The 13,973-nt window shown below is 47.4% G+C and overlaps 1 protein-coding gene and 1 non-coding gene across 3 annotated transcripts in view; both read left to right on the plus strand.

Annotated features, from left to right (window-relative positions):
- The window catches only part of DSP (desmoplakin), a 43,986-nt gene extending 30,986 nt beyond the window's left edge, over positions 1-13,000 (plus strand). Inside the window, exons 18-24 of one of the 2 annotated variants that reach the window (XM_005893542.2) lie at positions 413-606; positions 2,195-2,357; positions 3,481-3,564; positions 4,138-4,245; positions 4,839-4,937; positions 5,934-8,228; positions 9,202-13,000. In XM_005893542.2, coding sequence (XP_005893604.2) covers positions 413-606; positions 2,195-2,357; positions 3,481-3,564; positions 4,138-4,245; positions 4,839-4,937; positions 5,934-8,228; positions 9,202-12,462 — 6,204 coding nt within the window. In that variant the 3' untranslated portion in view covers positions 12,463-13,000. The remainder of the gene's footprint in view (positions 1-412; positions 607-2,194; positions 2,358-3,480; positions 3,565-4,137; positions 4,246-4,838; positions 4,938-5,933; positions 8,229-9,201) is intronic. The other variant, XM_014477514.2, reaches the window with a different exon arrangement.
- Positions 3,621-3,722, plus strand: LOC138985158 (U6 spliceosomal RNA). The gene has a single exon (XR_011462414.1). It is a non-coding gene; the product is annotated as a U6 spliceosomal RNA (small nuclear RNA).
- Positions 13,001-13,973: the final 973 nt, after the last annotated feature.

Here is a 13,973-nt window from a genome sequence, read left to right on the forward strand (position 1 = left end):
GATTGTAGCCCACCAGGCTCCTCTGTCCACGGGATTTCCCAGGCAAGGATATTGGAGTGGGTTGCCATTTCCTTCTTCAGGGGATCTTCCCAACCCAGGATCAAACGTGTATCTCTTGCATCTCCTGCATTGGCTGGCAGATTCTTTAACGCTGTGCCACCTGGGAAGCCCAAATATATTAACAAATTTTATAATTTTCCAGGAATGGAGTGGAGTGTGATATATAGCATTCCTTAAACTGATTTACACATCAATTTTTTTTCAAATTCTTTTTTTTTTTCTTGAGTTAGCACAAGAACTAGGTCATTAGCACAAATATTAGGAAATGCAGTCTTTAAAGATATTTTCCTTGCAGTGTAGCATCAAGTTGGAATGAGGTTAATTAGTACTTTTTTTTTTTTTGCTGTGACAGAAAATTAAAAATGACTTGAACTTGAAGAAGTCCTTGTTGGCCACCATGAAGACTGAACTGCAGAAGGCCCAGCAGATCCACTCCCAGACTTCACAGCAGTATCCACTCTATGACCTGGACCTGGGCAAGTTCAGCGAAAAGGTCACCCAGCTGACAGATCGCTGGCAGAGAATCGATAAGCAGATAGACTACAGGTGTGCCAGACTCCTCCCACACTTTCTGCCCGTTTGGTTGTTCCCAATATAACGGCACTTGAAGTCATCACTAAAGAAAACAGTGGTTCTGGAGACTGCCCTGGTGGTCCAGAGTTTAAGACTCTGTGCTTCCAGCACAGGGGGTGTAGGTTCGATCCCTGGTTGGGGAACTGAAATCCTGTATGCCCTGTGGCTTGGCCAGAATCTAAAACAGTGGTCTTGTTCGTGTGTCAGTTCGGCTTCCTAGGTGCTTTCTTCGCACACTGGCAGCTTTGCTGGGAGTGGAAGAGACCTCAGCCCAGTAGCCAGGCTTGAACTCACTTATGTCGGGTACCCTCCAGGCTCACAGGGAAATAAGGGAAGCCGTTGATCACGCTCTGCTGTGCCCCCTAAACTCCTGTTATGACCGTTTGTTAGAAGGAGTAGTGACTCTGAGGGAGCATTCTCCAAAATTTAGTGAAAATTAAATCTTATATTTAATACGAAAGAAATGCCTTACTGCAAATGAGGATTTGAAAACAGCTCCTGAAGACAGCTGCTAGAAACATCTCTACTGATATATAATTCACACGCCATGCAATTCACTTTCAATTCACAACTGAAAGTATACAATTCAGTTGTTTTTAGTAAGTTCAGAATGTGTAACCATTACCACATTCCGAGTTTGGAACATTTTCATCACCCTAAAAAAGAAACCTTGACGACTTCCCTGGTTGTGTAGCGGTTAAGACTCTGCACTTCCACTGAAGAGGGCACAGGTTTGATCCCTGGTCAGGGAACTAAGGGCTTCCCTTGTGGCTCAGCTGGTAAAGAATCTGCCTGCAATGTGGGAGACGTGGGTTCAATCCCTGGGTTGGGAAGATCTCCTGGAAAAGGAAAAGGCTAGCCACTCCAGTATTCTGACCTGGAGAATTCCATGGATTCTGTAGTCCATGGGGTCGCAGAGAGTCAGACACGACTGAGCAACTTTCACTCACTCTTCACTCACATTCACGAGGAACTAAGGTCCCGCATCTGCGTGGCATGGCCAGAAACAAAGCACCTTGTACCCACTGGCACTTTGCCCCGTTTCCTCCCAGCCCTCCAGCCCCAAACAACCACCACTGAACTTGCGTCTCTATAGCTTTGCCTGTTCTGGGTGTTTCGTATAAATGGAAAGATATGATGTGTGGTCCTTTGTGACTGTTGGTTTTTTTTTTCATTTAGCATAACATTTCCCAGGTTCACCCATTGGGTAGCTCATGTCAGTACCTCACCTCTTTTTCCTGACTGTATAATATTCCATCGTATGGCTAAAGCACATTTTGTTTATTCTTTCATCATTGGATGTATATTTGGGTTGTTCCCAGTTTCTGGCTATCATGTAGTGCTGCTGCACACATTCACATGTTAGCTTTTGTGTGGATGTATGTTTTCTTGAGTGTGTGCCCAGTGGCATTCTGGGTCCTCTGGTAACTCTGTGTTAAATACTTCTGCAGAGCAGCAGCATCGCTATCTGTGGGGTCGCACAGGGTCGGACACGACTGAAACAACTTAGCAGCAGCAGCAGCAACGCTCTGATAATTTTATTATCTCTTATTTTCACCAGATTATGGGATCTGGAGAAACAAATCAAGCAACTGAGGAATTACCGTGATAACTATCAGACTTTCTGCAAATGGCTCTATGATGCCAAACGCCGCCAGGATAGCTTAGAATCCATGAAGTTTGGAGATTCCAACACGGTCATGAGATTTTTGAATGAGCAGAAGGTATAAGCAGATTTGTCACTGCATAGATTTCACTGGGTATAAGCTGTATCTTCCTCTGGTTTTCATAGCAGTGTTGAGGTTTAAAGTGATAAGTTTTTAAAAAATGTATTTTATTGAAGTATAGTTGGTTTACACTATTGTATTAGTTTCGGCTGTACAGCAAAGTGATTCAGTTATACATAAATATACAGTCTTTCCCATTATGGTTTACTATGAGATATTGAATATAGTTTCCTATGCTATACAGTAGGGCATGTTGTTTTTCCATTCTATGTATAGAAGTCTGCATCTGCTAATCCCAGATTCCCAGCCTCTGTCTCCCACCAGCACACACACTCAGCACTGTCTATGAGTCTGTTTTATTTCAGAGATAAGTTCATCTGTGTCATATTTGAGATTGCGTATGTAAGTGACAGTATATGGTGTTTGTCTCTTTTCTTCCTGACGCACTTCACTTGGTAGCGCATGTAAGTGACAGTATATGGTGTTCGTCTCTTTTCTTCCTGACGCACTTCACTTGGTATGAAAATCTCTGGGTCCGTCCATGTTGCTGCAAATGGCATTATTTCATTTGTTTATTTTACTGCCAAGCTACTCCCTTGTGTATATGTACCTTATCTTCCTTATCCATTCGTCTGCTGATGGATGTTAGGCTGTTTCCGTTTCCTCGCTATTATAAATAGTGCCCTTATGAACGTAGGGGTGTGTGTATCTTTTCATGAAATGATAAATCTTTAACACCACTAGTCCATTTGGGGAATGCTTAAATAAAGCCCAGAGGAAAAGCAGTTGAGATATTTACAAAGAAATGCAATGATGAACGTAGAAATAATGTTATGTTATAGTAAAGTATCTTTACAAATTGAGTTAACAGGACCAGAAAAGAGTGCTGACTAGATAGTAACCTCTTAGATCATAAGAAGTTGAAGATCTTCCTTCTATTTTCTGAATAGAAAACATACTCATCTCCTGAGGTTTAACTGTGAGACTATGGGGTCAGAACAGGTCTTAAACTGGCAGGGGGAGGGGGGAGACAAATAACAGTGGTTAAAGAATGAAAAAAACATTTATTTTAAAATATGTGTACACTTTAACATTTGTAAATATTTTCTTTTCTGTATAGAACTTGCACAGTGAGATAAGTGGCAAACGAGACAAATCAGAAGAAGTACAAAAAATTGCTGAACTTTGTGCAAATTCAATTAAGGTATGTTGGTTTCAGAAAGCCTGTTTGTGTTTCATCAAGAATATTATGAACGGTGTTTGCTTTGGCAGCATGTATATTAAAACGGGAATCATACAAAGACGATCAGCCCAGCCCTGTGCAAGGATGACATGCAAATTCATGAAGTGTTCTGTGTTTTTTTATTAAAAAAGAACATTATTGACTACATTATTTCCTGATGTAAGACATCATCTTTCTTTAAAGATGATAAACTTCTTGAGGACAGCAATTATGGCTTTTGTGTATTCTCTCCTGAACAAACCATAAACACTTATGATCCATTAGCCTGAAGTCATTATACACTGGCAGTATCTGCGGCAGTGGGCTGGTCTTCATCTTTAGACTGGTGGTGTGTGCAGAGATCTCCGTTTAGCTTATAAAGATGTGCCACTGGTTTAATACTATCGTAGGATGCTTGGACACTAGCAGCACGTTATGGCCTTTGGGCTTGGACATCGGAAGTACAGCGTGGTGATTTAAAACTGGAATTGTAGCTGCCAGTGACTCCTTTTAAGTCAGTTACGTATGTTTTTCTGAAACGTCGTTATTCTGCAGGATTATGAACTGCAGCTGGCATCATACACCTCAGGACTGGAAACTCTGCTGAGTATCCCTATCAAGAGAACTGTGATTCAGTCTCCTTCTGGGGTGATTCTGCAAGAGGTAGATAAGTTATTACCTCTCTCTGAGAGCCTGCCCCTCTGTCTGCGTCTTCTTTCTTCCCTGTCCCCTTCCTGTCTTCCCCACTCTCCCTGAATTCATCTCTTGCTATAGGGAAGGTTTCCATTCAAAACGGTTTAATAGGTTATCCTCTCTCTAGTGTAAATCATCAGTATAAGATGCATTTTAGGAAATGATCAGTGAGAAGTCTGGGTCTATTTATACATTAGACTCTCTGCAGAAACTGGGCTTAAACTCTGGGTTTATTGAGAGAGACATTTAAAAAGTGGAAAATATCTAGTCAATTTCTAAAGACAACTTCTTCTCAAAGATATCAGAGAGCATCCCCCATATCAGAGGGTTTAGGGGGCATACCCTAGAGGGATGAGGATAAAATGCATGGTTTTAGGCCCTTCGTTTTATTGCACTTTATTGTTTTATTGGATTTTGGAATTAGCACAGATGAAAAAAGGAAATTCACTCTCTAAGTTATAATTTCACTATTGGATTGTTTTAGAAACAGAATTGGTCAGCTTGCATAGGACTTCTTTTGAAAGCAATGTCATTGACCGGTCCTTGCGTATCTTTCCTCCAAGGCTGCAGATATGCATGCTCGGTACATAGAGCTTCTTACAAGGTCTGGAGACTATTACAGATTCTTAAGTGAGATGCTGAAGAGTTTGGAAGATCTGAAGGTAATCTACTCACTTTATTTCCATGGACGATTGAAAAGAAAATAGAATGGAACTTAATTACTACTGCCTTGTTGGGTTTTTTTAACTTTTTCTTTTGCATTGGGGTACAGCCGATTAGCAAACAGTGTTGTGATAGTTTCACATGAGCGGTGAAGGGACTCAGCCGTACGTATACATGTACCTTTTCTCCCCCAAGGCCTCCTCCCTTCCCGGATGCCGCCTAACACGGAGCAGAGTTCCATGTGCTGTACAGCAGGTCCTTGTTGGTTATCCATTTTAAAAATAGCAGTGTGTACATGCCCATTTTTTTTTTTCCACTGCCTCATCTTAACATGGATATTCCTTGGTGAAACTGTATTTCCTCTAAATAGTATAATACAGTTCATTCATAAATCAGGTATCAGTCCTGTTCTCCAGTTCACTGCAAGAAGTGGACTGAGGTCATATTTTCAAAATTATAGCTATTGTACTTTGCCAAGACCCCCAGGAATTTCATTTAACGTTTGGTCAAGGAATTAGCTTTATTTCTTTGTGTTAAATTAAGAAGAACACCCAGGACTCGCTGGATTTGAATTTTTCACGTCAGGTGATTGTTGAATTTACTTCTCATTTCTAACGCTCGTGCTGAGTTTATATGGAAACTTACTTTATGCCTGGAAATTAAGGACAGTAATTTAGGAAATCATAAGCTTTTGGTCTTGAAAGAAATTCCTTCATTTGTAGATACTGAAGGAAGCCGAAACTCAGAGGATAGGTCCCTTACTAAGATCACGTAAGCGCCCGATGGAAGAATGACGAGAGTAGGGATTTCTGGGATGTTTTGCCTCCTAGCTTTTGCCTTGTATCACGCTTTATGTGCTTGTTTGTGTGTGCGTGTGTAGTTGTGTACCAAGAAGTGAAGAAAGCACATGGGTCTGCTGGGGAGGAAGTACTGCTTCTTTCTTACGATGTCGGGGTATGTTTCTTTCAACACCCTCTCTGATTTCCCTTCCACAGCTGAAAAATACCAAGATCGAAGTTCTGGAGGAGGAGCTCAGGCTGGCCCGAGACGCCAACTCGGAGAACTGCAATAAGAACAAATTCCTGGATCAGAACCTGCAGAAATACCAGGCGGAGTGCTCCCAGTTCAAAGCTAAGCTCGTGAGCCTGGAGGAGCTGAAGAGACAGGCCGAGCTGGACGGCAAGTCGGCCAAGCAAAACCTAGACAAATGCTACGGGCAGATCAAAGAACTCAACGAGAAGATCACCCGGCTGACGTACGAGATCGAGGATGAGAAGCGCAGGAGAAAGGCCGTGGAGGACAGGTTTGACCAGCAGAAGAGCGACTACGACCAGCTGCAGAAAGCACGGCAGAACGAGAAGGAGAGCCTCGGCTGGCAGAAGATGGAGTCTGAGAAGGCCATCAAGGAGAAGGAGTTCGAGATAGAGAGGTTGAGAGTGCTGCTGCAAGAGGAGGGTGCCCGGAAGAGAGAATATGAAAATGAGCTGGCAAAGGTAAGAAACCACTATAATGAGGAGATGAGTAATTTAAGGAACAAGTATGAAACAGAGATTAACATCACCAAGACTACCATCAAAGAGATATCCATGCAGAAAGAGGATGATTCCAAGAACCTCCGCAACCAGCTCGATAGACTCTCGAGGGAGAACCGAGATCTGAAGGAGGAGATTGTCCGTCTCAACGACAGCATCCTGCAGACCACGGAGCAGCGGAGGCGGGCCGAGGAGGACGCCCTGCAGCAGAAGGCCTGTGGCTCCGAGGTGCTGCAGAAGAAGCAGTACCTGGAGATAGAGCTGAAGCAGGTCATCCAGCAGCGCTCCGAGGACAACGCCAGGCACAAGCAGTCCCTGGAGGAGGCGGCCAAGACCATCCAGGACAAAAACAAGGAGATCGAAAGACTCAAAACTGAGTTCCAGGAGGAGGCCAAGCGCCGCTGGGAATATGAAAATGAACTGGCTAAGGTCAGGGCCAATTATGACGAGGAAATCATCAGCTTAAAGAACCAGTTCGAGACGGAGATCAACATCACCAAGACAACCATCCACCAGCTCACCCTGCAAAAGGAAGAGGACACCAGCGGCTACCGGGCCCAGATAGACACCCTCACCAGGGAAAACCGGAGCCTCTCGGAAGAAGTCAAGAGGCTGAAGAACACTCTGGCCCAGAACACGGAGACCCTCAGGAGGGTCGAAGAGAACGTCCAGCAGCAGAAGGCCACCGGCTTGGAGATGTCGCAGCGGAAACAGCAGCTGGAGGTTGAGCTGAGGCAGGTGACGCAGATGCGGACGGAAGAGAGCGCCAGGTACAAGCAGTCTCTGGACGATGCCGCCAAGACGATCCAGGACAAAAACAAGGAGATCGACAAGTTGAAGCAGCTGATTGAGACGGAAGCCAGCCAGAGGAAGTGCCTGGAGGATGAAAACGCCAGGCTGCAGAGGGCGCAGGGCGAGCTGCAGAAAGCTCACAGCAGCGCCACGGAGACCATCAGCAAGCTGAAGGTGCAAGAACAGGAGCTGCTGCGCCTGAGGCTGGACTATGAGCGGGTGTCCCAGGAGAGGACTGTCCGGGACCAGGACATCGCCCGCTTCCAGACCTCCCTGAAGGAGCTGCAGCTGCAGAAACAGAAGGCAGAGGAGGAGTTGGCCAGGCTGAAGAGGGCAGCCTCCGAGGACTCCTCTAAGAGGAAGAAGCTGGAGGAGGAGCTGGAGGGCATGCGGAGGACCCTGAAGGAGCAGGCGATCAAGGTCACCAGCCTGACCCAGCAGCTGGAGCAGGCGTCCATCGTGAAGAAGCGGAGTGAGGACGAGCTGCGGCAGCAGCGGGACACACTGGACGGCCACCTGCGGGAGAAACAGAGGACCCAGGACGAGCTGCGGAGGCTGGCCTCTGAGGTTGAGGCCCTGCGGCGTCAGCTGCTGCAGGAGCAGGAGAGCGTCAGGCAGGCGCAGACGCGCAACGAACACTTCCAGAAGGCCATCGAGGACAAGAGCCGCAGCCTGAACGAGAGCAAGATCGAGATCGAGCGGCTGCAGTCACTGACCGAGAGCCTCACCAAGGAGCACCTGATGCTGGAGGAGGAGCTCCGCCAGCTCCGGCTGGAGTACGACGACCTCCAGCGGGGCCGCAGCGAGGCCGACCACGACAAGAACGCCACCATCGCGGAGCTCCGGAACCAGCTGCAGATCAGCAACAACCGCACGCTGGAGCTGCAGGGCCTGATTAACGATTTACAGAGAGAGAGGGAAAACTTGAGACAGGAAATTGAGAGATTCCAAAAGCAGGCCTTAGAGGTATTCACAAATATTTGATCGCCGCTTGTTGCCGCTTCACTAATCCCCTCCGCGGACCTCTCCGCCGGGCTGGAGGCTTGCAGCCCTCTCACGTTTTCTCTTTGCTGTTGTCTGTCCTCATCGGACCCGCGGTGGAGTGATTGTGGTGCGGTTGGCCCGTCTCTTCTCTCACCGGTGTTCTCTGTGTAACCCACGCTGGCTCCACCTTTAGAACCTTCCACCGGGTGTAAGACCTGATATCTCTTCCTCTTGATGTTCCACTCTGTTTTCTAGAAGACGGCGGCTCTTACTTTGTGAGCTGCGACCTGCGTTTGTAGTTAAAATCTTCCTAAATAAAAGCCACGTTAAAGGGCTTTTTCAGCCATGTTAAATTGCATGCTTTCTGCACAATTTTTAAATCACTCTTTTTTGCTTGCTTTTCATGATTTTTTCTGCATGCATTAGTCTATGCTTTTTTCATCCTAGCCCTAATATGTTTCTTTTTGTTTGGCTTTTCTTTTAACCCCTAATTTTAACACTTCTTTAACTTCTAACATGTTTGACTTCTGTAAACAATATTTGTGTGGGGCTGGGGGTGGGGGTGTGGATGAGTCCATAGATTTGTATAGCTTTATTAAACACGTCAATATAGCTGTAACAGGTGGCATGTAGGTACAGCCGGTGTGATAACCTGGAAAAAAATTTGCATATTTGTTCAAACCATAATTACTATTAAGAGTAAACCAGGTATACAACTGCTCGTATCTCCTATGGAAAAGTATAGTAAGTATAGAAGCCATTTATCAAAGTGGCAATGTATATGTACAGATTTTCTTTTTCCCACGAACTTGTAAGATAAAATAACAGTACAACTAAGGAAAGAGGGAAAGGGCAAATAAGTAACTATATGTTGTACAAATAACAGGAAAAGAGGTCCTATGATATGATGACACCATTATTTTTTTTTTTCCATTTCTTTCTTTTTGCATTTTAGGCATCTAATAGGATTCAGGAATCCAAGAATCAGTGCACTCAGGTCGTGCAGGAGAGGGAGAGCCTCCTGGTGAAAATCAAAGTCCTGGAACAAGACAAGGCCAGGCTGCAGAGGCTGGAGGAGGAGCTGAGTCGCGCCAAGACGACTCTGGAAGCGGAAAGCAGGCTGAAGCAGCGCCTGGAGTGTGAGAAACAGCAGATCCAGAACGACCTGAACCAGTGGAAGACGCAGTACTCCCGCAAGGAGGAGGCCATCAGGAAGATCGAGTCAGAGCGAGAGAAGAGCGAGAGAGAGAAGAACAGCCTTCGGAGCGAGATTGAAAGGCTGCAGGCGGAGATCAAGCGGATCGAGGAGAGGTGCCGGCGGAAGCTGGAGGACTCCAGCCGGGAGACGCAGTCCCAGCTGGAGACGGAGCGCTGCCGGCTGCAGAGGGAGATCGACAGGCTCAAGCAGCGCCCCTTTGGGTCCCACCGTGAGACCCAGACCGAGTACGAGTGGTCCGTGGACTCCTCCAAGCTGGTGTTCGACGGGCTGAGGAAGAAGGTGACAGCCATGCAGCTGTACGAGTGCCAGCTGATCGACAAGGCGACCCTGGACAAGCTGCTGAAGGGGAAGAAGTCCGTGGAGGAAGTTGCTTCTGAGATCCAACCTTTCCTCCGGGGAGCGGGAGCCATCGCTGGGGCGTCCGCTTCCCCGAAGGAAAAGTACTCCTTGGTGGAGGCCAAGAGAAAGAAGTTGATCACCCCAGAATCCACAGTCATGCTCCTGGAAGCCCAGGCAGCCACGGGTGGTATAATCGACCCCCACAGGAACGAGAAGCTGACGGTGGACAGTGCCATCGCGCGGGACCTCATCGACTTCGATGACCGCCAGCAGATATATACGGCGGAGAAAGCCATCACTGGCTTCGATGACCCATTTTCCGGCAAGACCGTGTCTGTGTCAGAGGCCATCAAGAAAAATCTGATTGATCGAGAGACCGGAATGCGTCTGCTGGAAGCCCAGATTGCTTCGGGGGGCGTGGTGGACCCCGTGAACAGCGTCTTTTTGCCGAAAGATGTGGCCTTGGCCCGCGGGCTGATTGACAGAGATCTGTATCGTTCCCTGAACGACCCCCGGGATAGTCAGAAGAACTTCGTGGATCCAGTCACCAAAAAGAAGGTCAGTTACATGCAGCTGAGGGAGAGGTGCAGAATTGAACCGCACACTGGGCTGCTCCTGCTGTCAGTACAGAAAAGAAGTATGTCCTTCCAAGGAATCAGACAGCCCGTGACCGTCTCTGAGCTGGTCGACTCTGGTATATTGAGACCGTCCACTGTCAATGAACTGGAGTCGGGTCAGATTTCTTATGACGAGGTTGGTGAGAGAATTAAGGACTTCCTCCAGGGTTCAAGCTGCATCGCGGGCATCTACAACGAGACCACGAAACAGAAGCTTGGCATCTACGAGGCCATGAAAATTGGCTTGGTCCGCCCCGGCACCGCCCTGGAGCTGCTGGAAGCACAGGCAGCAACTGGCTTCATCGTGGATCCCGTGAGCAACTTGAGGTTACCGGTGGAAGAGGCCTACAAACGGGGCCTGGTGGGCATCGAGTTCAAGGAGAAGCTCCTGTCTGCGGAGCGAGCCGTCACCGGGTACAACGACCCTGAGACAGGAAACATCATCTCCTTGTTCCAAGCCATGAACAAAGAGCTCATTGAAAAGGGCCATGGCATCCGCCTGCTGGAAGCGCAGATTGCAACCGGCGGGATCATCGACCCGAAGGAGAGCCATCGCCTGCCTGTCGACATCGCCTACAAGAGGGGCTACTTCAATGAGGAGCTCAGTGAGATTCTCTCAGATCCGAGTGATGATACCAAAGGCTTCTTTGACCCGAACACTGAAGAAAACCTTACGTATCTGCAGCTGAAAGAAAGGTGCATCAAAGACGAAGAAACTGGCCTGTGTCTCCTTCCCCTGAAAGAGAAGAAGAAACAGGTGCAGACGTCCCAGAAGAACACCCTCAGGAAGCGCAGAGTGGTCATCGTGGACCCGGAAACCAACAAGGAGATGTCCGTGCAGGAGGCCTACAAGAAGGGCCTCATAGACTACGACACCTTCAAAGAACTGTGTGAGCAGGAGTGCGAGTGGGAGGAAATAACCATCACTGGCTCGGACGGCTCCACTCGGGTGGTCCTGGTGGACAGGAAGACGGGCAGTCAGTACGACATCCAAGACACTATCGACAAGGGCCTCATCGACAGGAAGTTCTTCGAGCAGTACCGGTCCGGCAGCCTCAGCCTCACTCAGTTCGCAGATATGATCTCCTTGAAGAACGGCGTGGGTGGTGGCGTGGGCGGCATCGTGGGCGGTGGCAGCAGCACCGGGGGTGGCCTCAGCGATGATGTCTTTGGCAGCTCCCGACACGAGACCGTCAGTAAGATCTCCACCATCTCCAGCATCAGGAATTTAACCATCAGGAGCAGCTCCCTATCTGAGCCGCTGGAAGAGTCCAGCCCCATCGCAGCCATCTTTGACACGGAAAACCTGGAGAAGATCTCCATTTCGGAAGGGATAGAGCGGGGCATCGTTGACAGCATCAGCGGGCAGCGGCTTTTGGAGGCTCAGGCCTGCACGGGCGGCATCATCCACCCGACCACGGGCCAGAAGCTGTCTCTCCAGGATGCAGTCTCCCAGGGCCTGATTGACCAGGATATGGCCACCAGGCTGAAGCCCGCTCAGAAAGCCTTCATTGGCTTTGAAGGAGTGAAGGGCAAGAAGAAGATGTCGGCGGCAGAGGCGGTGAAGGAAAAGTGGCTTCCCTATGAGGCCGGCCAGCGCTTCCTGGAGTTCCAGTACCTCACGGGGGGCCTGGTGGACCCCGAAGTACAAGGGAGGATAAGCACAGAGGAAGCCATCAGGAAGGGGTACATCGACGGCCGGGCAGCTCAGAGGCTGCAAGACACCAGCACCTACGGCAAGATCCTGACCTGCCCCAAAACCAAGCTGAAAATATCCTACAAGGATGCCATCAACCGCTCCATGGTGGAAGACGTCACCGGCCTGCGCCTGCTGGAGGCTGCCTCTGTGTCCTCCAAGGGCTTGCCTAGCCCCTACAACATGTCCTCTGCCCCGGGCTCCCGCTCCGGATCCCGCTCTGGCTCCCGCTCTGGGTCCCGCTCCGGCTCCCGCAGTGGGTCCCGGAGAGGAAGCTTCGATGCCACAGGGAACTCCTCCTACTCTTACTGCTACTCCTTTAGCAGCAGCTCGATCGGGCACTAGTGGTCAGCAGGAAAGGTGGCTAGACCTCGGCGCTCGTTTATATGGATTTTCACTGTATTCAGTAATAGTAAAAGCAAACCTCGTGCTTGCGGGAGAGTGATAGAACTTTTTAGGCTTAAGAAAACATAGCCAAGGGGAGGGGGGTGGGAATACACAGCAGAGGCTGTTCTGGCTTTCTATCTTCTTAGCTCATCTGAACTAATGTAATACACTGGATCTAGTATCTATGAAGTAGCGGTAGTTGGTTATAAGGATAGCACAGATTGAATCTAGAGTTTGTTTCCTCTCTTCTGTGTTTAGATTTTTGATCACTGCTTCTTGAACTTCTTCTGGCCAATAATCCAGATTTCTATGCTTGGTGAAGAAAATAAAATTGACCTTATAGTCATCAGTCTGCTTCTCATCTAAATATTTCTATTTTATGTATTAGGAGGAAATTACCCTACCCACCCCCACCCCCACCCCCCAAAAAAAAGAACCCCTCTGAAACTCAAATGTTTGGAATAAGTCTCCTTGGATTGCATGACCCATGACCCCATATACTCTTCAGTGTACCTGTTTGGTCTGGTATTAGTTTGACTGTACGTGCATGATAGTAACAATCTTTGCTTTTCTTCTATCAAAGTTTCCTGTTTATTTTGCTTGTCATTGTCTACATACTTTCAAAAGGTGTCTTTATGAAGTTTGCTATTCCAGCAATAAAGTTTTAAATGTTTGAAGTTTTTGCGTTTTGATTTCATGATATGTTCATACACACAAGGGCATTTAGCAGAAGCTTTTTGTTTATTGTAAAATATGCCTAAAACTGTTTACTAAATACCTATTAGGCTCCCCTGGTGGCTCAGGTGGTAAAGAATCTGCCTGCAATGCAGGAGACCCAGATTCAATATGAAAGACCATTAAAAAGCTGTTTTAGTTCTGAATTTTTGTTAGAAGTTGGTCTTGTGAAGGTGGTTTTTTCAACATTTCTGTACTAGGTAGAGTATCAGAAAGAAGCCTGTGTAGAGGCCAGGTCAGAGGTCTGCACACACTTCTAGTTTATTCTGGGCAGTGAATAACATAGGCTAATTCACGGTCATACCCTTTAAAAACATGAAGTGGCTAAGATTCCATTTTGGGTAGCCTTAAACTACATGGTTGCATTTTTGTCCCCTAAGAGGAAAGAATTGATTTTGAATCTGTGAACCAGATTCCAGAAGAGTTCTTGGTTCTCTGTTGAAGCCTATTCTTCAGATCAAAGAAAACTAGTTCTATCACATTAGGGGCCCAACAGTTATGACCTCATTTAAACTTAATTTACTCTGTAAACGCCTTGTCTCCAAATAGTCATGTTGGAGGTTTTAGCTTCAACCTATGAATTTTGGAGGGGACACAATTGAGTCCATCCTAAAGGCCTAACCTAGAACAGGGGTCAGGAGACCTCTTTAGGAAATGCTGATGAACAGAGCAACCTGAAGCAGTGTAAAGGAGTTCTTTGGATTGAAACGGTACACCCGCTCCAAGCTGCTGCC

Source organism: Bos mutus, chromosome 23, assembly GCF_027580195.1.
Source record: "Bos mutus isolate GX-2022 chromosome 23, NWIPB_WYAK_1.1, whole genome shotgun sequence".
Classification (NCBI taxonomy): Eukaryota; Metazoa; Chordata; class Mammalia; order Artiodactyla; family Bovidae; genus Bos; species Bos mutus.